Below are 23718 nucleotides of genomic sequence, written 5' to 3'. Positions count from 1 at the left end.
CGTGTAAGTGATGGGTCATGATACCAAGAATGAGCATCAAATCATGCCAGGGGACTTTGATTCCATACCAATCGGTTTACAACGTTTCGGGCTTTCGTCCGGGGTTTCGACGCAGGTGGCTGAAGGGTCCACAGTGTCTGGTAGGCGCTGAACACAGCTGAAATAAGGTACCTAGCACAGAGAAACTAACATTACGGTGGGTCTATGAACCCTGTCAAACCTCACACGGGCCCGACTCTAAAGCCCCCGGGGCGCTACATGAGGTCTCGGGCATGTGCACCGATGTACTCACCTTCACTGTATCCACCGCCGACTACAGCGCCGTCGTCCGGCGTCCGCGACGGCTAAGTCCCGACGCGAGTCCTGCCCCCGACCCGGACGTTCGTCCATCCAGCTAACCGCCACAGCGGAAGAAAGCAGTCACAACGTCCCGTAAGTCACGCCTGGCTCTGAACAAGTATCACAATGTCTGATGATCACCAGATCTCATATCCCGTCCTCAACTCGGTGCTTCCCCAGCGCCCAGATTCATCGACCGACGACGTGATTGAGGCCGTCCTTAGGGACCAGCAAGCGACCCCAGATCTCGATGACCGCCTCGGCTTTTTGCAGGCTAACGTCAACAGGAACTGGGATCGCCTCAATGACCTCTTTGAGCATGTCAAGTCGTTGGACCGCGCCCCTGCCTTCATTGCCATCCAGGACCCTCCCTACGACTTTGCCACGGATTCGAAGAGAGAACGCGCCGGCTATTGGTGTGAGGCTCAACATGGCTGGCCGAAACTCGAATCCAAGGACGAGGTGGAGATGGAGAACAACGTGCCAGTGCTAGCCTCGAGCCGCGAAGCTGTCGCCGACTATTGCATTCTTTTGGGCGACTTCAATCTTCGTCATCGGGCCTGGAGCGACCGACACCTTTCTGATAGGGCTACGAAGCAGCTGGAGATCGAGACTCGACTTGCCGGAATGCGTTGTCTTCTGAAGCCAAAGGACTTCACGTTCAAGCGAGGGGAGACGCAGACTACCATCGACCTGGTTCTTCTCGGTGAAAGGCTCAAGGACCTTTGCGAGCTTTTTCACGTCACGAGGCCGCGTGGTTTTACCACGGACCACGCAGTACTCGAGACAGTCCTCAACGTGTCGCCCGATCGGGATCACACCCCGGTCCTCCAGATTGACAAGGCAGACCCCGACGTCGTCCGGTCAGAGATGGCCACTCGTCTCCTTGCCAAATTTGGCGATCCATCTCACCTGCGTCAGCATCAACTGTCCACCACCGACAAGCTCGACCAGTTCGCCAAAGCCTTTGTTGTGTCCGCCAAGGCCGCCATCGATGCCACCATTCCCACCGTCATCCGCAACCCCGTTGGCCAGAAGCCTCCAGTGCGAACACGCGTGGTCCAAGAGAGACTTGCGCGAGGAACACGCACTTCGCGTCCTTTACCGGCAGAAAAGGGGGACTCGAGCCCACAACTACGCCTACGCGGTATGGCTGGACGCCGTCAAGCAGACCAACCGTTTTATGCGTATCGCCAGCAACGTCAGGAAGCGTACCCGAAGCGCTCAGCAAGCCAAAGACCTCTCAAGCCTTTTTGCTATGGCAAGATCGGCTCGCTTCTACGGCAAGATCAGGGCCTCGCCTCACATGCCATGGCTCAAGAAGCCGGACGGCACAGCCTGCGCAAGCTCCGAGAAGAACGCTCGCTGTTTTCGCGACGCGATGTGGTCCGACACAAGCGAAGAGCGCCTGGCTCCTACGGAGTTGCCACCTACCCTGGTGCGATCTCGTGCTTCAGCTGCATCAGGCCACGCTCTGTCGACTCCTTCACGGAAAAAGTCAAAGCCGAAGAAGAAGAAGACCCGAAAGGATAAGGAGACTACAGTCTGTCCACTTGGGCAAGACGGTTCTTCGTCTACAGAACCTCCAGCTGATATTGCGCCCAGCTCTGGTTCACCCACATCCAGCGTCGCTACCTCCACTTCCTCTGATGGCTCTATACCAGCATTGGCATCAACAACATCCATATGTTCCGTCCGCGCATCGCCTGGCTCACTCAGTTCGTGCAGTCATCCTGTGACTCAGCCATCCGGCCCTGGCGCTTCGGCCGAGCAGACTAGCTTGTCTAGTCCGCCAACAACACCCTCCGCTACTTGCACGGCCTCATCGAGCCCATCTCCTGTCAGTCAGCCTGCCCTAGTTGCCGCTGCTGGCCCTGACTCTCCGAGCCCATCTCCCGCCAGTCAGCCTTGTTCGGCTACGATACCGGAATCCATTAGATCGTCCCCATCATTCAGTGCTATTGGATCACGGCCTGGATCATGCGATGGAACCCGCAACGGCGCCCGCCCTCTTGGTTCTCGCCATCCTTTGTCAACCACGCGTTCGAAGTCTCGGTCAAGGTCTCCATCTAGGACTGACGAGATATCGAGCAGCAACGAGGCAGGATCGTCAAGAGCGGTCAACGATTCTACTAACACTCAATCACCTGAGCCTGCATCTCTGGCTGGCCTCCTTGGTGATACTGTCTTGGGTAGAAAGCCGGACCGTAACAATAGCTTCCAGAAAGCCGCCTTGTTACGCGCATTGGCAAAAGAAGGACCCCCAAAGGTTGATGAAGATACGGTGTCCCGTATCATTCGGAAGCTTCCCAGCCGCAAGGCAGCTGGCCCAGACGGTGTTCCAAGTGACGTCCTCAAGATGACACTGGACGCCATTTTGCCCTACCTCGTTCATCTCTTCAAGGCTAGTGTCAACCTCAACCACCACCCCGAATGCTTCAAGGAGTCCTACACTGTGGTCTTGAAGAAGGAAGGAAAGGACAACTACACCTTACCGAAGAGTTATCGGCCTATCGCCCTCCTTTCTTGTGTGGGTAAGGCTCTGGAGCGATTGGTTGCGGACGATCTTCAACGCCTCGCACTCAAATACGGCCTAATTCCTCCCACACAGTATGGGTTTGCTGGGAAGAGTTGTACCAAGGCACTAGAGCTGATCGTCAACACCGTCCTCAATGGCTGGTGCGCGACTACGACGGACAAGAAGTGGCGGACTACTCTCTTAGGTCTCGACATTTCGGGTGCCTTCAACCACGTCGACCGTCAGGAATTGATCAAGGTTTTCGCTGAAAAGGGCATACGGCTGTGGGCTTTGCGATTTGTGTGGTCATTCTTGTCGGACCAATGCACTTCTGTCAAGCTTCCAGGACACACCTCGGCAAAGTTTTGGGTCAATGTTGGGATTCCCCAGGGAAGCCCCCTCTCGCCCATCCTTTTTGCGTTGTTTGCCGCTCCCATCCTGGATATCCTACAGCGCCAGAATCTGGGCCGGAGCCGAATCCTTCTTGGCCTTTCTTACGTCGACGACACCTACATCATGGTGTGCACCGATGACTGGGAAAAGAACTGTCGCATTTTGGAGGAGTGTCACCAGAAGATTGTGGACTGGGCTACTCCTCGTGGTCTCCGCTTCGATCCTGCGAAGTACAACGTCATGCACTTTCGCAAGCCCCACGGCGATTTGAACGCAGCTTCTGCGCCCCAGAATATCCCCAACCTACCATTTCTGACGGAGGAAAACCTGGTGAAAGAGACGGACGAAGGTGGCCTTCGTATTCTTGGCGTTCAGGTCGACCATCAGTTGACTTGGAAATGGCAAATCGACCAGGTAAGTTTCCCTTCATGACCACTTGAGATGTTCTAACAATTACAAACAGATTGAGGAGAAGGTCCGTAAGAAGCTGAACCAGCTGAAGCGCATGTCGACATCTGTCTCGGGGCCGAATCTCCTTCACATGAGGCAGCTGTACCTCTCTACCATCCGTCCCATTATCTCCTATGCCTGCCCTGCCTGGTTCATGCTTGGCAACGACTCCTCCACGACCTACAACCTTCGACAACCCTACATCCATCGCCTGGACAATCTGCAGAACGAATGCTTAGTCACTGTCGCCGGTGCCTACAAGAAGGCGCCCACCGTCCCGCTCCACAAGGAGCTTCACGTTGACCCAATCGCCGTCTACTTGCAGCGAGTCGCCATGTCACACCGCGCCCGCAATATTTTCACCGATGACTACGACCTCATCAACACAACTTCGTTCCCATGCAAGAGAGAAATGACCTTCTTGAAGTCCCATCCATACAAGATCGATTACGACCACGCCAGGAAACTCGTCGAGGAGGCGGAGCAGCAGCTTCGGGAGTCGAAGCCTAGCCTCGCCGACGCCACTCTGATTGACATGGATCCTCGCAAGAGGAGTCAAGTCATCAACCGGTACATCCGCGCGCAAGCGACGCTCCTCAGTGAGCATCTTTGGAAGGCATATCGCGACCGTCCACGACCGTCTCGCACGGTCGCCTACGGCCTCAGAGGCCGCCCTGTTGCCGCTGAGGGAAAATGGGGCGCTTTCAACCTCAAGCGGTACAAGGGCCTGTCTCAGGCGCAGTCCTCCATTCTGATCCAGTGCAGGACTGGCTACATTGGCCTCAAGGCCTTCCTGCACCCGAAGAACGTAAGTTCAATGCCACATCCACATTCGTCATTACCCTTCCACACTGTTAGGCATCTGGTCCTCTCAGCCTACGTACCTTTCGCTTTGCACCGACTTTGCGTTCTTTTTCATCCATGATCACCGGTTGCTAACTTCTCCGTTCCAGCTTGCCGACACAGACATGTGTTCTTGCGGTCAAGATGAGCACACTGTTGAACATCTCATCTTCGACTGCCCCTCTCTAGCCAGTGTTAGAAAGAATCTTCCCATTTGGAAGTAGACAATTTCTCGGTATCACGCTCACGCCAGGCAGCGACGCTCCCTGGATGATTTGCTCACCGACTTCTCCCGTGCGGTCTCGACCTGGGCCATTCACCACTTTGGTCTTGACCAGTTTGCTTGGACGGACCAACACATGATTCACGGACCGTCCAAGAAACACTCGCACTTTCACTGTGAAGTGACATAGTGTATTAAAGTGTACTTTTTGGGTGTGTCTCCTCTTTCTTGTCTCCGGGCTATGATGCTGACGTGTTCTCGTTCAAGAAACTCTGCCAGCACGCAGGCTACCCTTGCAGCCACCCCCTTTCCCTCTTCGCTTCTCCCTTCGTGAGTACTTCGTCTGCTGCTCAACATCACATGAGACTGACTTTTGGCCCAGCCGCTTTCAGTAGTTGGGAAGGACCACAGCTGTTGCTGTGCTTATTTCGTTCATGTAGTCCTCGTGGTAACTTCACGTTTCTTATTTGTCATAATTGCAAACTAACAGGATATTCAGTTGCAAAATTTCCTCCAACTCGTTGATGTCCTCTTTAAGCTCTTCGTCATCGGGTTCTCGTGAGGTTCTCATCCGTCGATGTATCTGCCGGAGCTGCGAACGGACGATATACTTTATATCTGGTTTGCTGTCCCATAGATACAGGAGATATGCAGCGACTCGTAGGATGCGTAAGTATAAACTCTGAACAGATTTTCTTGACTATTTATACTAATTTCTGGTGCTCTATTTTAGAGATGAGGTGTTCGTAGTAGTCTTCATGATTGTCCTTGGTTGCGATATCAGGGAAAGTATTGTTGATGAACTGTTCAAGCTCATATTTGTTTTCTTTTGCTGTCTGGACAGGGCAATGCTTTGCTCCTGTTTGGTCGTTGGTTGTTGTAAGTGTTTTTGCTGTATTGCAGAGCTTCTACTGATTGATTTCCTAGCTTGTGATCAGCATTCTGGTCAATGTGGGTTTGGACATGATGAGTTGATCTTGTCAGGGATGGTTGATGGGTAGAGGAAGGTATGAAGCTTCCGCTCGCTGATGACCTGATCTCGGGCGACTAATCTGACCCAAAGAACAGACCCATGTTCTTCCTCCTATATAATCTCATACAGTGAGTCATCTGCAGGCCATTGAGGTTATTGACAATGTAAGACTCTCCTTTCGTCTCTCGTGTACATGCGCTAACATTCAAAGACTCTTGCGAACCTGGATCGAAGCTTTCCTGGTTATCATAAACAGCATCACGATGCATAGTAGGTATCTATCAAAGTATAAACAGAATTTTCATAGTGTGGTGTAAACCTCCACAAATTGGATGTGGCTGGGCTCAAAAGGTGGAAGATAAAAATATGACTACTACATAAACCTACCCTCGAGCTTCCCAATTAGCGAATGGCATCGTGATGTGAGTGAGAGAAGCGGATTCCACCAAAGTCTGTTTGGTAGGCCTGTGTCTCAAAAGGCCTTCACTTCAGGTCTGAGCCACACGAGCGGGGTGCAAATAAGTAGCACCTGCAGCCGTCAAACACCTGGGCCATCTTTCCCCATCTAGCTTCTCGTTTATACTTTCGTAGTCTGCTCTCAGTCACATTTACAACTCCGGTCAACGTTGCTTTGTCACCGTTCCTCGAGTCGCATCACCATGTCTTTACGGTCTGGTTTTCTATCCCTTCCCCGCGAGATACGCGACATCATCTACGCATTTTACGTGTTTGCGGAAGACGGATATACCTGCAATTACGACAGACTAGCTGGCAGCATTCTGAGCCAGCACGAGCTCAATGCAAACACCCCTAGGCGCTATGTTGCTGGCGTTCTGCAGAGGGCCGATCTCCAACCGATCGATCTCAATCTCAGCTACACCTGCCGCCTCGTGGCACGAGAGATGAGGGGTGTCGCCCTGGAAACAAATGCCATCACCTTTTCCACAATGACCTCGAATGAATTACGCACCATCGCCTTGCGCTTCAACCATTTCATGGTCAAACGTTTCGACGGCGACCGAGATGCCGCTTTCCGCTTCGCCGGCTTTGCGATGCCGGAGGGTGAGAGACAGGGTCTCAAGCTCAAATTTCCTCAATTTGCGCCCTTGCTCGACCGCATGAAGCAAGAGGGGAACACGCACCCCGAAACGAGACTCACAACAGGCTGGGACGGTTTAGCGCAGTGGTATCGCACGGGAGGCGGGAGATTCAGGTCCCGAATGGGGCCGTATGGGGAGGCACCCTCACTGTACCGGACATTCCTGAAAGACGCGCTCACAGCAATCGCCAGCTCGAAATTTGGTCGTCAACAGATTGAGAGGTTCTGGCGGGAGACCTGTCCAAAGTCAGCCCACCTTATCCCTGCGCTTCGCGTGGTTGAATGCAAGATCCAGCACTGGGCTGTCCCGTCGGCGGAAGACATGCGGTACCTAACTCTTGACCAGGCCTCAAACAGTCGGTCGAGAGGAACGCGTCTTCGGGATCGCACAAAATACCGGTTCTCGGCTGCAGCGGTTGCCATTCACGTCCTGCAATCTCTACCCGTTTCCTCACGCATGCACCTACGGCGTGTGATCTTGAACGAAGATCGGGAGGCAGTGGCGGATCCACAGTGCCACGGTCTCGGGCTGATTCCATTTTGCAAGGAAAATCCTCTGCTTCGCGTGGAACGGCGTGTAAGTCTGTGGAGGAATGCCTTTCAGACTGATACTGCCTATAGAAGCCCGGATGCGCGGTACAAGCCCAAATATCGATATACGCCTTGGGCTATGGATTCATCTCAGGTCACGCACAACGTCTCCAGCTGGGTTATAGAGGCATTGGCCCTCGAGCCCGCGGGCATGCCTTCAGGGTCATTCTCGCTACTTCTGGATGGCCAGCCAGTGCCCTGGCAATGCACGCAAGTCTTCCAACTGATTGTCCAGCGAGATGCGGCTTGGCAAGCAGCATGGCTTCTTTCCCTCGACCTAGGGATCCTCCCGTCGCTGTCGTGGTTCGACAGAAAAGGGGAGTTGAGGGGAAGTCGGGTGCCTGACCTGCCGTCCGAGAAGTGGCCACAGGCTCTCCGAGATATCGCAGAGGGCAGCTCCATCGTGAGATGCAATTTCGACGTTGGCGATTCGTGGGACGTTGAAAATATTGTCGAGGACCACCGGCAATGGACGGTTCAACAGTGGATGGAGGGGTTGGGTAAGCGCGAGCCGTCGACGTGGGAGCCCGATGCTCCGTTGCCTAATTGGAGGGAAATCATAGAGGAAAACCTCGTTTACGTGGAGCCGGAGGATGATGTGTCGTCTACAGACTCCGATAACGAGACGTACTCCGACGAGGATGATAGCTAAGGAGGTTTTCCAAGTTTGTCCCAGCTCTACGAGGGCCACCTGACGGATCCCTTGTTTTCATAATTCGGTAGCTAATCCATCTCAGGACTACGGACAATGTCTGCCGATGTACAATTATCTATCTGAAGTTCAGCTGCGCTCACTAAGTACGGACTAAGCCATCCGACTCTCCCCTACCAGTTCGCCACCTTCTCATCAGACCAGTACTCTCCAGTCTTTCCTCCGATATCCGCCAGAGCAAGGTGGACAGGCGTTTGCGCGCCTTGATCAGGCGTCTTGGTTCCCTTGCCTCTCGTCATGGATGTCACCACCCATCCAGGGTGACATGAGTTGGCCAGAATCTTGCTGCCGCTGTCCTCCAGCTCTTTCGCAATCGCCCTCGTCATTCCAATCTCGCCGGCCTTGGACACGGCGTACGCCGCGCTCGGCCACCCTTCCTGCTCATGATTGCCCTTCTCCACGGCGGCGGAGAAGTCCTCCATCAACCTAGTGACATTCGACACCGTCTGCGAAGCCAGGAAGCGCTCCTTGATCTGGGGAGAGTACTTGCTCAGGGCCCCGGCCACGGACGCGACGTTGATGATCCGGCCTTGGGGCTTGAGGATGGGGACCCAGGCTCGTGTTGCGTTGAGGGTGCCGTAGTAGTTGCAGCCTATCGTGGTCTTGACCACGTTTGAATCTGGATGTCATTGGTGAGCCAAGGGGGCTGTTGGATATGTGCCGACAGGGGCTACCACTCACCGAAACCTTGCATCGCGATGCCGGCATTGTTGATGACGAAGTCGATGCCGTCGGGATGCTCCTTCTTCAAGAACTCCGCCAAGCCCTCGATGCTCTTGGCGTCTGAGATGTCCAGCTGGTGGTACTTGATATCGGCGAGGCCGCCGTGCGTAGCCAGGGCTTTGGCTTGCTTAAGGTCTGCATCAGCGCGGATGGCAGCCAAAGCCTCCTCGCCGCGAGATATGTCGCGGGCCGTCAGGTAGATGAGTAGAGACCCGTTGTTCAAGTGCGATGCTGGGTATTGCAGTGCCAATTGTCGTACTTGTTTGCGGTTGGGAAGTGTCAGTTGGAAGATGACGTTATGGACATCAAATAGCCTGGGGGCAGCTCACCGATCGCGTACCCAATGCCCTTGTTGGCACCAGTTACCACACCAACACGAGCGTAAGTCATGTTGAGTTGAATGAGGGATTGTAAGTCTTGATGGGTAGTCTTTTGGTGAAATTCGTGATTCTTGATGGCTTCATTCACAGGAACAGACACTGGTGTTTTGGACCTCGAGGTCAGAATGGGACCAAGCGCAGCAGGCAAGCAAGCACTTCAGTGGACCCGATCCAGTGGTGATTCATGGTGGCGGGTGCCACAGTGGCTTGAACCTCACTACACGGGTGGCGCCGTCCCAAGATGGTTCGTCTCTTAGTCTTTCTGATCTAGGACTTACCTCATCATATTCCACAGTATTGCAATTCGGAGTTTGTGTGATTTACGAATTCAGCGGTGTGTAATAGGCACGCTATGTAAGCGGATGCAATGACTACGCCCCATCCACGGCCCGACACCGATTGAGCCCTTGTTCGGTCGGGTAAACGCCCCGGTGGAAGCCACAGAAACTCAATTCCGCCAGCTTCTTAGGTGTCTAGCCGCAGGAGAACAACCTAATGGTTTTGGACCAAACAACATGTAGTGACACTGAAGAGGAAGCTGCATTTGATTCTGCCGCGTTCTTCGCATCGATCACCAATTACCGAGCCGGACTCTGTCAGCGATGGAGTCACCCAACGTTCACGGCCCAATAAGACTCGCTAACAGGGGAACCGCGAGGATATCGCTTGTAGATAGCGTGACGTAGAGGCGATTGTGACTTGGGTCCGCCATTGGCCTCAACTCTCCGCCAAGGTGCCAAGAGCCGCAATCAAAAGCCTGCGGTAACGCAATTGGGGAATAGGAATGGGATTCCTGGTTACGAGCGACGCGAATCCCCCGTCATTGCAGCAGCGCAGCTGACCTGGCAAGCTGACAATGCCTCGCCCGCCTAGATGAACAAGCTCGGAGGAAAAGATTCGACAGGAAATGCGCCCCCCGCGAACAGCCAAGGCCGCACATGGCCGTCTTGTCCCGGACGCCGCATTCCTTGTCTCTCTACCCGGGGAAAAGCTTCGCTTGCTTGGCCACAGCATTTCCTCTTTTCTGACCAGATAATAGGGAATGGGGTCCAACACAAAAGTCACCAGGATACAGTATGTGGTCCAAATAACCGGACATGCCATCCATGCGGCGACGGCAGCTGCAGCGGCGCCTTCACCCGCACGAAGCACGCAATCCGTAAATGAAGCCTCCCGTTGGCTGTATCGTCTGTTCGTTCTGCATCGGCTGTTCCATCCCACTGGCCTTGAATTGGCGCGTCTCACCGCGTGGTATGCACCGGCTACACCGATGCGCCGGAACGCCTCGACGAATGAGCTGCTGCCAGTCGTGAGACTAGCATGGTTACGTTGGATGGAGACTCTTTGCTGATGGCTGTCACTGCGACATGGTATCTCGCCCGAACGAAGCAGGCAGCGAATGGGCATTGGCTGATTGCGTTTCTGTTTCCCCGTGGTCCGCTTTTGACGTCTGCGGCCAAAACAGCACCAACAGAAGCATGCGCTGCAACGAGCTCTCATTCCCTGCTCGAGAAAGCTTCCAACAAGACTCGTTATCTGCCTCACTATCTTTCTCTTCGGCGCCCCATGTCGTCACTCGCCAGGGGCTCTCGCGTCACAACGCAATGGGAAACCCTGAGTTGTTTTCCGACGTTGGCGGCGAGGAGATGCAGAGTTCGAGTATTGGGAATAATTCGGCGCAAAACTTTGACGCAACGGGCCTGGACCCTGCGAGGTTTAAATCGACATGTGCTCGGGCTGCTGTCTGCAACCTGCCTAGCCCCGAGGGGAAATCGTACGGCTCGCTGATCCGCAGACAAGAGACTCTCCTGCAGCCATTCACAGAGCATGGGTTCCTCCTCGTCCCCTCCCCGTCCTCTGCTCCCCCAGTCGTGCGCCGCCTGTGTGCCCTTACCATGTCGAGGATAGTTCGCAATTGGGGAACCCGCTTCCTTGCAGCTTCACCATTTCCCCCCCTCCCCCTCCCCCCACTATCCACCTTTGTGTACGTTGCGACGCTGCGGTGCTCTGGTCCCTGATCTCTGGGAATTTTCGGTGCTTTTCTTAAAAGGGATCTGCAGTCCCCCGTATCGCTGCGCAGGTTTACCTTGGCTCTCTCGTCCTTCTTCCTGCTCAATTGCTCTCTCGGTCAACTCTCTGTGCTGCAGGTATCTTCCCCAGGCGAACACCAACAGGCGTCGCCAGCGTTTCCGCGCAAAGCCACATGGAATTCAAAGTCCAGTTCTTCTGTCTCCTCCTAAAGGCCATTCGGTAATTGAAGCGCGCGTTTCGTGGCTTCACGAAGGCTGTTTACTACCCCAAATCCCCGTCTACTACTCGAACTACAGCAAGTTCCCATCGGCCAGATCAGTTTTTCTCCAGGCCGCTCCGATTGAGTAGCGCATCCTCCACGCCGACCGAACCGGCCCCGATCCCCACATCTCCGATCATGTCGTCCACGGGCATTGACCGCGCGGGGGACCGCGACAATCTGCCCGGCTACGGCTACGCCAACCACGACCGCCATGTTGATGAGAAAACAGTCGGAGAGCCTTACGGCGAGCCGTTCGACGGCGGCTTCCGTTCTTCGCTCGACTCCGGAAACAAACAGGATCATACGCATCGCAAATTGAAATCTAGGCACATTCAACTAATTGGAATCGGAGGCACCATCGGTACGTCTCCACACCCCCGACCGAACTGCATGATCTCAAGACTGACATGTCACAAATAGGTACCGCTCTCTATGTACGTTGAAATGTCCAGCTCCTCGAACCACATCACCTAATCTCATATGCCTCATTCAGGTCCAAATTGGCAGAGGTCTGCTCAACGGCGGGCCTGCAAGCCTGTTCCTCGCCTTCAGCATCTGGTGCACCTTCATCCTGGCCGTCACCCTCAGCATGGCCGAAATGGTCACCTACCTCCCCATCTCCAGCCCCTTCATCCGCTTCGCGGGCCGCTACGTCGACGAGGCCTTCGGCTTCGCCGCCGGCTGGAACTTCTTCGTCTTCGAAGCCGCGCTCGTCCCCTTCGAAGTCGTCGCCTGCAACCTCATCATCCACTTCTGGAGCGACGCCGTTCCCGCGGGCGGCATCATCGCCATCATCCTCGTCCTCTACGGCCTCATCAACGTCATGGCCGTCCAGTGGTACGGCGAGACCGAGTTCTGGGCCGCCCTCGGCAAGTTCCTCCTCATCGTCGGCCTCATCATCTTCACCTTCATCGTCATGCTCGGCGGCAACCCCCTCGGCGACCGCTTCGGCTTCCGCTACTGGAACGACCCGGGCGCCTTCGCAGAGCTCTACTACTCCGGCAGCCTCGGCCGCTTCCTCGGCTTCCTGCAGTGCCTCATCCAGGCCTCCTTCACCATCGCCGGGCCCGACTACGTCGCCATGGCCGCCGGCGAGGCCGAGAACCCCCGCAAGGTCATGCCCCGCGCCTTCAACGCCGTCTTCTACCGCCTCACCGCCTTCTTCGTCCTCGGCTCCCTCTGCGTCGGCATCCTCGTGCCCTACAACGACCCCGAGATGACCGCCGCCTTCAAGGACGGCCAGCCCGGCGCCGCCGCCTCGCCCTACGTCGTCGCCATGAACCGCCTCAAGATCGGCGTCCTCCCGCACATTGTCAACGCCATGGTCCTCACGGCGGCCTTCTCCGCGGGCAACTCGTACGTCTACTGCGCCTCGCGCTCGCTGTACGGCCTTGCGCTCGAGGGCAAGGCGCCCGCCCTGTTCAAGAAGTGCACCAAGAAGGGCGTGCCGGTGTACTGCGTCATCGCCGTGCTGCTCATTGGGTTGTTGAGCTTCCTCCAGCTGAGCAACAACACGGCCGTCGTGCTCGACTGGTTCGTGAGTCTGGTGACGGCGTCGCAGCTTATTAACTTCTCGTGCATGTGCACGGCGTACCTGGGCTTCTACCGCGCTCTGAAGGCGCAGGGCATCAGCCGCGACTCGTTGCCGTACAAGGCGTGGTTCCAGCCGTATGCGGCGTGGTATGGGCTGATTGGCACGTTCATCATGACCTTTGTGGGAGGGTACACGGTGTTCCTGCCTCTGGACGGGTACTGGAACATTCCCGACTTTTTGTTTTCGTGAGTGGTGTCACATGCCGTTCAACGGTAAAGATTGCTGACTGGGATACGTAGGTACACCATGGTTGGCGTGTTCCCGGTTCTGTATCTCGGATACAAGTTCGATATCTTGAAGTTCAGGAAGCGCACAAGGATCTTCAAGCCTGAGGAGGTTGACTTGTACCGTAACAAGGACGAGATTGACGAGTACGAGCGGAACTACGTTCAGCAGCCAGCAAGGTAAAGTTTTCGTCCATTTACCGGTGGTCATTACTAACTTGACTTAAAGCAACTTATTCGAAAAGATCCTCGACAAGCTCTTCGGCTAAGGAATGCGGTGCTTTGTGGGGAACGAACATGTCTGGTCGAATTTTGGTACAATATGAGTAGATGGATACCCCGAGGTAGAAAATAATAGAGAGGGGAAATATTGGGAATTGCCTGCATGATGTGTCACTATTCGCGGCAGTATTCTCTGCCACCTCGCTTGACTCAAAATGTCGACTCATGTCACCCATCAATATGGTGATGGAGAGACACTTTCGACGTTTGCTAGAATGCTGGTAGAAGGCTGCTACTAAGCGGCATGTCTACTGTGCAAGCAGGTCTGGTTCTGAGGATTCAGATTAGCGCGACCAAGTCGATTGGGTAGGTTTATTTGACGCCGTCATTGATGCGATATACGGACTAAAAGGGTATGTCAATCACGGTTACGCTTCATGTACGTTCAGCGGGTGATTGAGATTGTTGTCAATCCATATTTGTTCATTCATATATCTTCGTACTACTCATATCCCATTTCGGCAAAGAACGTCCCGCACACTACAGCTTGCTGCCAAAAAGTTAGTTTCGGTTCTGTACTTGGGGTCAATCAACTTGGAATGACTTACTCAAGCGCAATCCCAGCATCGTAGTCACTGGAGGATAGCTTTTGCAGGTAGTCATTAGACCAGACTTTGTCATATCTATGAATGTTAGCAACAACCTGAAGAAAAGGGGCGACGACAGGACTTACTGGTTGCAAATGAAGTATGTATTATACCCATCCGTCTGCTTCTGATTCACACGGGTGAGGAAAACCGACACGCACGCATCTATTCCAAGGTTCAATCATTAGCTTCTGCCGTCACATAAATCGACTGGCGGGCGCGGCTTACTTGTGCACTTTCCTAAACACCATGACAATGGGTCGTCGCCAGTGTAACCATCGCTAGCAGTGTTGGAAGAGGTGGTGTAGTCGAAGCTGTAGTTGACGTCGCCCTCGTACTGCTTCTTCCACGTGCCGGGAACGTTGTATACTGGCTTGGGTGGCAACGCCGGTGCAGAAGGGGCCGCGGTCGGCGCCGCGGTCGGCGCGGCACTGGGAGCCGCGCTGCACGCATCGCCCTCTTGCCTCTTCCCGATCGCGCACGCATTTCCATACGGGCGGACGCCGTTCCAGACCACCGGCGTACCACCCTCGGCGCGAACCCACGCAAGCCCCGCCACAAGCTCCTTGACGTTGGCGGCAACCTTGCCTTCTACCTGCAGCTGGGTCTTGTACTCGGCCTGCGCCATGAGTCCGGCAGCAACGCCGGCGACGGTGGCCGCCGCGACGCCGTCGGAGTAGTACAGCCTCGAGATGTCCTGCGACTTCGTCACGCCCCCCTTGCTCTTGGGGTCGAGGTTCTTGTAGGCGCACCTGCCCGTGACGGGCGCAGCTGCGGTGACGCCATCCTTCTCGGAGCCAGGTGACCAGTTCATGCGGGCGCCCTTGCCGTTGACTCCGCTCACCGCGATGAGGGCTGTGTCTTTGGCGAAGGCGGCGGGGTATTGGTCGTTTGCCTCGGAACCGTTGTTGTTGTTGGAGATACCAGTTGGCGCGACGAGGACGATGTCGTCGTCCATCATCTTGACCAGGATCTCCTTGTATGCAGCGATGGCTTCTGGGTCGGACATTGGTGCTGCGTGGCGTTAGCAATCGCAAAAAGACGGTTCGATTCTTTTACAGACGGTCGGGTTCACTTACTGGTGTACGAGAGGTTCACCACAGCCTTGCCCTTGAGCTTTTTCGTGGTGATGTCGTTCTTGACCATGGCCAGCGCAGTGAGCATCTCCGTCATGGTGATCATACCCATCGCACCGCTCCCTCCGGACAACTTGACCATAACGACGTTGGCCTTCTTCGCCACGCCGTACTTGGGACCAAAGATCTTGGACGCCATGCAAGTGCCATCGGGGTATCCAATGAGCGGATCATCGTCCGTCTTCGTTTCAGCTGATCCGGGGGCGAAGATGAAGTCCTTGGTGCCAACAGCGTCTTGGATATCCTGTGGGCCCGCCAGTTAGCGCCGATGAAGATAACATAAATGGGGTTGAGAGCTTACCGGCGAATTCAGGTTCATGCCCGTGCCAAGGATGTAGACGGTGACGCCTTGTCCAGCCACCTCGTCATATGCAAAAGTGGATGCTCTTCCCGTGCCAGGTTCCTGGGAAATGGTGGCAAGTTCTCCTGCGTCTTCGTGTGAGGGTTTCGCTGGGTTCTCCGTCTCGACATCGTATCCCTGCTGCCTCACAATCTTCTGCGGCTGCTTGGCCAGAGCCAAGGGGTCTTTCGTCAAAGCCGGGGGTAGCACAGAAGGGCCCGCGGCGTCGGCTGGGTTGTAGGGCTCTTCTGCCACCATCTTATTCATATCCCCCAGGTCGATATCTTCAGTAACGGCTCCGACCTATTCTCTCGCGTTAGCATGTTGGCGGTGCAACCGGGCAGGACACAAAATACCCCTGGCTTCGTTTCCAAGTCCTTCGCTTCTTGGGGTGAAAGCGGAGCGGTCAGGAACAGCGTGCTCTTGTCTTCGTCGTCTTCGACAGTTACCAGGCTCGAGCCAGCCGAATTAGTCAAGCTGGACTCTACTGAGTCGAAATCGGTTGCCTTCCCTTTGCTATCGGGTACGATGATATACTTGGGTGTTCCGCTGGAGGTCGCTGACGCTTGCGACGTGGTGAAGGTAGAGGAGAACGGGAATGACGATGTGCCGGTGGGCAAGTCCAGCGGCAGCGAGGTGCTGAACGGCTGGTCGGTTCTTTGAACAGACGGAGTGGGCTGGTTCTGGTCGCCATTGTCCTCGGGCGGGTCCTCGGGCTTGTCGACCTGCTGCGGTTCCGGGCCCGAAAGTGAACTCAGTCCGGAGGCGATGCCGGATGCGCCGGTGACCGTCGCAACACTTCCGGCGGCCATGCTGAAGTATTGGCCGGCGAGCAACAAGTAACCTCCTCCGACTCCGGCGGCGACAACCGTGCCGATCGCCAAGCCGGTTGCGACTTCTCCATTTGACACGGTCTTCTCCGCGGCGGGTGTGGTGCTTGCGGGAGGCGCAGAGGATGCCGTCTGCGACGCCGGGGGCCGGCTTGAGAGTGGGGCCGATGAAGTGTGGCTTCCGGACGCCGACGGGGTGTGGCTTGCCGAGTATAGCGACGAGCTGGCTTTGCGTGATGTTGCTGGTGGTGGCACAGGTACAGGCACCTGTGTGTTGTTCGTAGATGTGCCATTGCCGTCTGCCCTGGGGAAAATCAAGCCATTCCGGACGTGGTGTCTATGCACAGGCGAATGATCGTGGGGCCGAGCGAAAATTCCTTCGCTGGCAGAAAGGAGCGACAGTAAAATGAATGTAGCGTGGTTACGCATCGTGACGAACCACCAAAGAAAGGAATAAAAGAATGTATGTGCCGAAAAGGAATGGGCGGTTGAGAATCAGTGCTCGAGAGTGCGAGCTGCTCCCTCAGTATTAATCATGTCTTGGTTTGCGTGCAATTCTAATTATTCTCATATTATCGGGAGCTTCGGCTCGATGCACGTAAATAAGTCAGGTGCATAAGGTTAAAGAGGTTTATTTCCCTATACACGGCATGCTATCGGGCAGTGCGATGATCGTCATTGATTGCGGTGTAGCGAAGAAGGAGCTTGTCACTGGATTCGCTGTGGCATTTAGGGCTCTGCTCTGTCTACCAAGAACGGCTGCGCTGTAAACCTTAAAAGCGGTAATCAGCGAGATTGTGTCAAGTGGTTTAGCATATATTTGATGTCCTAATTTTGGTAGTAATATTGGAGCAACTATGACTCTGATTCCCGTTATTGCAACCACGCGACCCACAAAAAAGCATCGTGCCTTTGGGCAGAAACATGGCCTTGCCGTAGAGCTGAATCGCGTCTTTTCACTTTGGGCAAGCGGTGTAGATGAACACGGGAGAGGTTCAGTGTCTTCCGGGGAATGCGAGATCCCACGCGGGCTTGTCTTCAAAGCGTCGGTTCGTAATTACTCTGTAGAGCTGTCACAACCGCAGCGGAAGCGATGTTGCTTCCTCGGCGGACGGAAAACATCATCGGCCTCCGGCTCCGCTTCAACAGCCCCCAACCAACTAGACCACGCGACTCGCCACCCATGGGTAGGTTTAAGCTGTGGTCTATTCACTACAGCTCGGCGTACTTAACTTGAAGCGATGCCGTTGATTTTGACCTTTATATATTTAGAAATTCCTTCCTCTCAATGCTATTCAGCTGATGGTATTTTCATAACTCAGCCTCGTAGGGCGTGTTTGGTACTTAGTCCGGTAACGAAACCGAGCAGCCATGTCCTGCTGTGCCAACCTCCCGAAGCTCGTTTTCGCCTCTCATTGCGCACTTATGGAAAATGGAAGCTGACAATTCGCTGACTGCGCTTTCGCCGTATTGTGGCTGAGTTTCAGGTCTTAAGGGGACTGGAGTCTCGTTCAGCTCGGTAGGTTCAGGCATCTGCATTCGCAAAGCTAACTGTCTAAATCTTTTTTTTGACTCGATTTCATCTTCACAATTCTGTCCTTCTTTCTTAATCAAAGGTCTAGAACACTTGGCAGGCAGAAGCAGATGGGTGGTATTGAGCCGGGAAAGAGTGGACCTTTGAAGTCGGCATGGAACCCACGTGCTCCCAAGTTGAATTGAATGAGTCGATGCACTTGTAAGAGGCATGATCTCCTAAATTGTTTTGTCATTGCGCTATCGGAACAGCGGCAGGTGCACTGTCTTCCGGCCTTTTTAGCCTATTTCGCACGCTAAAAAGCGGCGAACTCCGATCTTTACAACGAATGGCATTCACTTTTGTTTCTCTTTCTTTTTCTAGTTCCAGTGACGTTGCCACAGACAGACACACAGCACCTGGTGACGTTGAGCTTACAACTCTCAAGTCTGGCACTTGGGGACGTAGACTATGGAAGGTTAGCTACCTAGTTCCCTGCGAATTTTGAGTCTTCTGGCCGGGAAAGAAAGTTAATAATGCAACGGGAATTTCTTGCGATTAAGCAGTAGCAGTCAATTTCTGATGAATGATGGTGGCTCACTAGTAAGAATTATGTCTCTTTTTTCTGCACAGCATTTCCGCCACTTAATCGAAATGATGCTGGCATCTCTGTACCTTATACTCAAGTCTAATCAACGGGAAAATATCATGTTCTTAGCTAGTGATGAAGCACAGAGGTAGCCCTGTGAACAGTGCTGAATACACGCATGGCGGCTCAAAAAGGTATCCTCCGCCCTGTGGAATCATCTCTAATCAGAGCACCAGAAATAGTCCTCATAGTCTCAGCCTTCTTTCTTAAAAGTGGTCACACAGGTATAGCCTCGTATGGTCTATAAGTAAAGTTTGTATCAAAGTCGACAATGGTCCAGACTCTCATCGTCGAAAGCCTCCTCGGAAACGAATTGTACTCGGGTCTTTCGTTTGTCAATGGGCGGAACGGTGCCAAGGTAAGGTTATGCCGGTTTGCTGCTAATCGTTGGCGTCAACTTCAAAATTTTGACGAAAATTAGTTCGATGGCCTGAACTGACCGGTATATCGACCATTTTGCCTGCGACGAAAGCACTTCCACAAGATGAGGATTGTTGGTGGGAGCGTCACAACTAATGCGACTAGGCCGATGATGGCTTCCAGGTTGAACTCCATCCTTATCCTTGCAAGTGGGGTGTTTCCTGCGAACGACACGCAGTGTTCTCGACGTCGGCAAAGGTCCTTGAGTTAAAAAAAGGCACCTTTTGTTTACTAAATGATTGCAGGTGCTTAATGAAATATTGCTTGGAATCATAATACGACGTTAAAAAGGTTGAAGCGACTGGTGATTACTATCAGGTTATATCCTCCGTTTCGGGGTACAATCAATGATCAGTGGCTTGAAGAAGGAAATATGTGCCTTTTCCGCATAGCCTCGACCCCCTGCTACGCAAGAAAGCCTCAGGTTTGCAGAGGTTGGCTCTGGCAAATCAGAACTTGCGGTTGATTCAGATCTCCAACCGTGATCCTCAATAGGTACTGTACCTCGAATGGCCCAGACCGCTCCACCTTACAAAGTTGTTGCCAGACATTGGCACGGACAAATCAGAACTTCCGTTTGATCTAGATCTCCAACCGGAATAAAGAGAGGTGATGCGCCTCTGCTGACCCGGGATCCACCTCCCCTTGCGACGTAGTTTCCAGAGATTGTCTTGTGCCAATTACGTTGCATTCCAGCGCTTCGCCTCGTTCTTTGGAGGCGGAATGACGCCGAAAATCGTTCGCAGACATTGGATTCGACCAATCGCTGAAGTTACGCATGCAGTAAGCCCCTGCCTAAATTGCCCCGAGAGCCTGCAGAAGACCTTGTGTGTACTAATGAGCTAGCGTCGAGGGAGACGTGAGACATATCACGTGGGACCGGTTTCCAGAATCTGGATTCGACCAATTGCGATGTTGTCGGACGAGACAGCTGGAGGTACAGCACTGATCTTCAGCTTCCCACATTCGCGGCTGCCTTAACGCGAACATCCTGTTTACCCTCTTCGCTCAATGTCCGCAACCTTGATGGATTTGGCTCAATCGATTCCCTTTCCCAAGTCGCCAAAGATTCCCTCGTATATTGGTGACCGCGAGCTTGCACACGGATGCTCATATGTCATTCTTCAGGACTATGAAAGATGCCTCCCTCCAAGAGATTGCGCTGCGACGATCCAGAATGGACACGACGTAAGGCTGCAATTGAGGAGATGTATGTTTTCGACCGTCTATCTCAGAAGAAAATCAGGGACAAGCTTGAAGAAGATGGATTTAGAGTGACGTGAGCTCACTCCTCCGTGTGCTTATTTGCGATGAATGCTAACGTTCTTCAGAAAATCGGAACTTGAGGCCCAACTGCGGTTTTGGAGTATTCGGAAAAATGCGAGCGCGCATGTCTGGCGATACACCGATCACATGCTTCTCAAGAGAGATCAACAAGGCAAAGCCAGCGTGGTGTATTATAATGGCAGGAAGGTCTTGCGCAACACACTCAAAAAGGAGCGGAGTCGCTATCAACCAGATACGTTGACCAAGTATATGACAGGTGTGTAAAGTTGATCCCAAGTCGATTACGTTGCAAACGCATCGTTGACCTACCCTCCGCAGCTGCGAGTCCAAAGACTCCTGAGGGCATGGAACTTTGGATCCGCACGCCAAGTCCGGCACCTATGCAATTGATGTGGGTTGACACACTTCCGTGGATACGATTCCAGAACAGAGAACAGAGTGTTACCAAGTGAGTAATATCCAAATCATGATAGCAAATTAGCTGACCATTGTGAGACATTTTGGATTTGACCAATCGAGTAATCGATCACGAGCCTCATCATCATGGCAGCCAAACACAACTGGACTTCTCTCCTTTGCACCGGCGATTCAACGGGGACCCTTTCAGAAGTGCCTCTGATTTTTCTGTTAATATCGCATCCATGATGCCCGAGAAAGCGGACAACTCATTCGCCAAGAGTGCACAAATCATCGTGCAAGAAGCAACCGACCAAGCCTTCAATGAGCACATTCAGCTTATTTTATACTGTCTCTCGAACAACATGTACAACATCAACTATGATGACGATTCTTCCTGGCTCATGGCCGTAACCCTTATTGAACGCTCTGGCCTGACGAGCCAGACACTCGATCTTGCTCAAGAAAAGGACTTGACTGTTACATCCATTGCTGAAAATTTGTTCAAGCTTTGCATTGAGTTCAGGCATGCACGCATCTATCGGTCTCGGACGCATGCAAGCAACTCGAACATAATCTCATGGCTTCTCAAATCAGGCCAAAACCCAGACGTGGAAGTGAATATCGGCGATAACCTTTGGTTGCCACTTCAACTTGCGACAAGAGATCTTAACCTAAAACTCGTCGTGGAGCTCCTCGACGCCGGCGCCGATCCAAACAGATGCTCCAAAGACCATGACTCGCCTCTTCTCCTCTTATTGCGAGACGTTAGGGTGGATTCGTACTTAAAGATGACACCAGCACAGCGCGAGGTCTTCGGAAGCCTTGTTCTGCGATTTTTAGAGGCTGGTGCCTTACTCAATGAGAGACCGTCTGACAAAGGGCCCTCTGCGCTTATGTGGGCTGTCCACTTGGATCTTCAAATAGCAGACTTGCTCATTCAATATGACGCAAAAATCGAACATCGGGTCACTATCCATGACAACGACATAGCAGGGTCCGATTTCATCAGAACACAAAGCGTCATGGGGTTCGCAATGTACAACAGCAACGAAGAACAAGCCATGAGGAAGGTTCAACATTTGGTTGGTCATGTTCAGCGGTCAGGATCATCGATTCCTGTCGCTGATCTTTTAATGGCCGACGCTGTTTGCCTTGCTGCCTATTTTGGCTTCAATGAGGTCATTGAATACTGCTGCAGCTTCCAGAACAACACGGACACCCGACAGCGTATTCTGTTCTCGGCTCTCTGTGCTGCATCATTCAGAGGGTATCGGAAGACCTGCGAGTTACTTCTTCAATATGGTGCACCCATCAAAGGTCCAGAGCGACTGGAAGCAATTCCCTTGCCACTCCACTTCGCAGCATTAGCGGACCACTCTGCTGTTATCAAGCTTCTATGTGAACATGGAGCTGATGTAAATGCTAAGTTCAAGGGCAGCGGGGGTAACGACCACGCAAGAAATTACATGTGGAACCGCAGTCTCATACACAGAAGACATGACAAGCGGATCATGTTCGCCGAGCATTGCTTTGAAATAAATCCGTTAGGCGCAGCAATCATTGGAACCTGGCAACGAACAAGCCAATCATTTGAGACTTTGATTCAATACGGAGCGGAGCTGCCCATTTGGGCTGTCTACTATGGCGCTAGTAGACCTCAAAGTCCCGGGATTGTTTACTCGGCCGTGGATCAGGGTGGCAACCTGAACTGGCGCGGGCCAGACGGAAGGACACCTTTGCAAAGAGCTTTGCAGCCGTTGACCATGACTAGAAGGGCAAGTTTCAGCTGGAAAAACGGTGCAGTTGACAAGAATGATTGTCTGGGGATCATAAATTCACTGGTCAACGCCGGTGCAGAAACGGCTGGTAGCGAGGCTGAACTAATAGTTTTCCTTAAGCACTGGAGTCATTCTGATGAGGTCTCGATGGGACCCTTCCATGACGATTCCCGACTCAAGACATACAATCTGTCGACATTGGCTGCTGTCTTTCTCACCAGATCCATTCCCAGGATAGAAAGGACCTTGGCGAAATTCCGCGGCGCCTGCGACCCTGGCGCTCTTTGTGCTGGCGTTATGCTTGCCATCCAATCTGGCTGCACAGAACCCCTTCAGCAACTCATCATCAATCGCCCAGAAACCGCCAATGTTTCGGAACAAGAAGGCACTGCTTTGGGTCTCGCAGCTTGGTATGGCCAAGTATATATACTGGATATGCTTCTTTCTAAGATACAGAACTTGACCCCAGCTTTGGTCCCCATTGACCTGTATGGTTTCACAACAAACTTGTCCATGCCTTCCGATCGAGTTTTGGATGCATACATTTCCGAGTCATTCGAGGAGGACTTTCCATTTTGGCATGGAAAGCCCGAGCTAAATTATGATCTCATACTTTGCTCGCCGCTGGTTTTCTCCCTCTCGTCTGAAAAGTGCCTGGATAAACTCTTGGAAAACGATTTCAAACCCGACAGGCTCACACTTTCCGTCGCTGTCTGTTATGGAAAAGTTGAAATTCTTGAGAAATTGCTTCAAGGAAAGTGGGACATCGGCAGTGACATAGAGCGGCCAGGCCCCTTATATTTCTCAGTGGCCCAAAGATTGGATGAGATGACGAGAGTCCTGTTGAATGCTGGTCTAAGCCCCAATGAGGACAACGAATTGGTCTCAATCGGACGCAGCCCGCTTCAACAGGCGGTTGAGGATGGAAATCTAGAGATGATAGACCTCCTCCTCGAGTTCCACGCAGATGTCAACGCTCGAGCAGCGAGATTTAGCGGGGCCACCGCGTTGCAGCTTGCGGCCATCAAAGGTCGCCTTGGTATTGCCAGGCGTTTGATTGATCTCGGGGCCAACATCAATGCCTCAGGTGCTGAAAGAAATGGGAGAACGGCCTTGGAGGGTGCCGCTGAACACGGGCGATT

The 23718-nt window shown here is 53.3% G+C and overlaps 5 protein-coding genes across 5 annotated transcripts; 3 read left to right on the top strand and 2 right to left on the bottom strand.

Moving 5' to 3' along the window:
• Positions 1 to 465: 465 nt before the first annotated feature.
• COL26b_012220 (uncharacterized protein) lies at positions 466 to 1989 on the top strand (the record flags this gene model as incomplete). The annotated part of the gene is given in 3 exon segments (XM_053184866.1): positions 466 to 1365; positions 1385 to 1882; positions 1945 to 1989. 3 exon segments carry the CDS (start codon positions 466 to 468, stop codon positions 1987 to 1989), a joined length of 1443 nt encoding a protein of 480 aa, XP_053031200.1.
• Positions 1990 to 6398: 4409 nt separating this feature from the next.
• On the top strand, positions 6399 to 8081 carry COL26b_012219 (uncharacterized protein; the record flags this gene model as incomplete). The annotated part of the gene is made up of 2 exons (XM_053184865.1): positions 6399 to 7415; positions 7443 to 8081. 2 exons carry the CDS (start codon positions 6399 to 6401, stop codon positions 8079 to 8081), a joined length of 1656 nt encoding a protein of 551 aa, XP_053031199.1.
• Positions 8082 to 8254: 173 nt separating this feature from the next.
• Positions 8255 to 9254, bottom strand: COL26b_012218 (uncharacterized protein; the record flags this gene model as incomplete). Its single annotated transcript, XM_053184864.1, has 3 exons — positions 8255 to 8760; positions 8823 to 9095; positions 9194 to 9254. The coding sequence occupies 3 exons, from the start codon at positions 9252 to 9254 to the stop codon at positions 8255 to 8257; spliced, it is 840 nt and encodes a 279-aa protein (XP_053031198.1).
• Positions 9255 to 11672: 2418 nt separating this feature from the next.
• COL26b_012217 (uncharacterized protein) lies at positions 11673 to 13624 on the top strand (the record flags this gene model as incomplete). The annotated part of the gene is made up of 5 exons (XM_053184863.1): positions 11673 to 11898; positions 11958 to 11971; positions 12031 to 13316; positions 13371 to 13535; positions 13585 to 13624. The coding sequence occupies 5 exons, from the start codon at positions 11673 to 11675 to the stop codon at positions 13622 to 13624; spliced, it is 1731 nt and encodes a 576-aa protein (XP_053031197.1).
• Positions 13625 to 14117: 493 nt separating this feature from the next.
• COL26b_012216 (uncharacterized protein) lies at positions 14118 to 16512 on the bottom strand (the record flags this gene model as incomplete). The annotated part of the gene is made up of 7 exons (XM_053184862.1): positions 14118 to 14127; positions 14186 to 14260; positions 14311 to 14389; positions 14453 to 15238; positions 15304 to 15604; positions 15662 to 16003; positions 16057 to 16512. The coding sequence occupies 7 exons, from the start codon at positions 16510 to 16512 to the stop codon at positions 14118 to 14120; spliced, it is 2049 nt and encodes a 682-aa protein (XP_053031196.1).
• Between the last annotated feature and the right edge of the window lie 7206 nt (positions 16513 to 23718).

The sequence above is a fragment of the Colletotrichum chrysophilum genome (genome assembly GCF_026319265.1).
Source record: "Colletotrichum chrysophilum strain AFK26 chromosome Unknown scaffold_167, whole genome shotgun sequence".
NCBI classification, from domain to species: Eukaryota; Fungi; Ascomycota; class Sordariomycetes; order Glomerellales; family Glomerellaceae; genus Colletotrichum; species Colletotrichum chrysophilum.
Note: the sequence above shows the minus strand (reverse complement) of the source record. Positions and strands in the feature narration are given on the sequence as shown.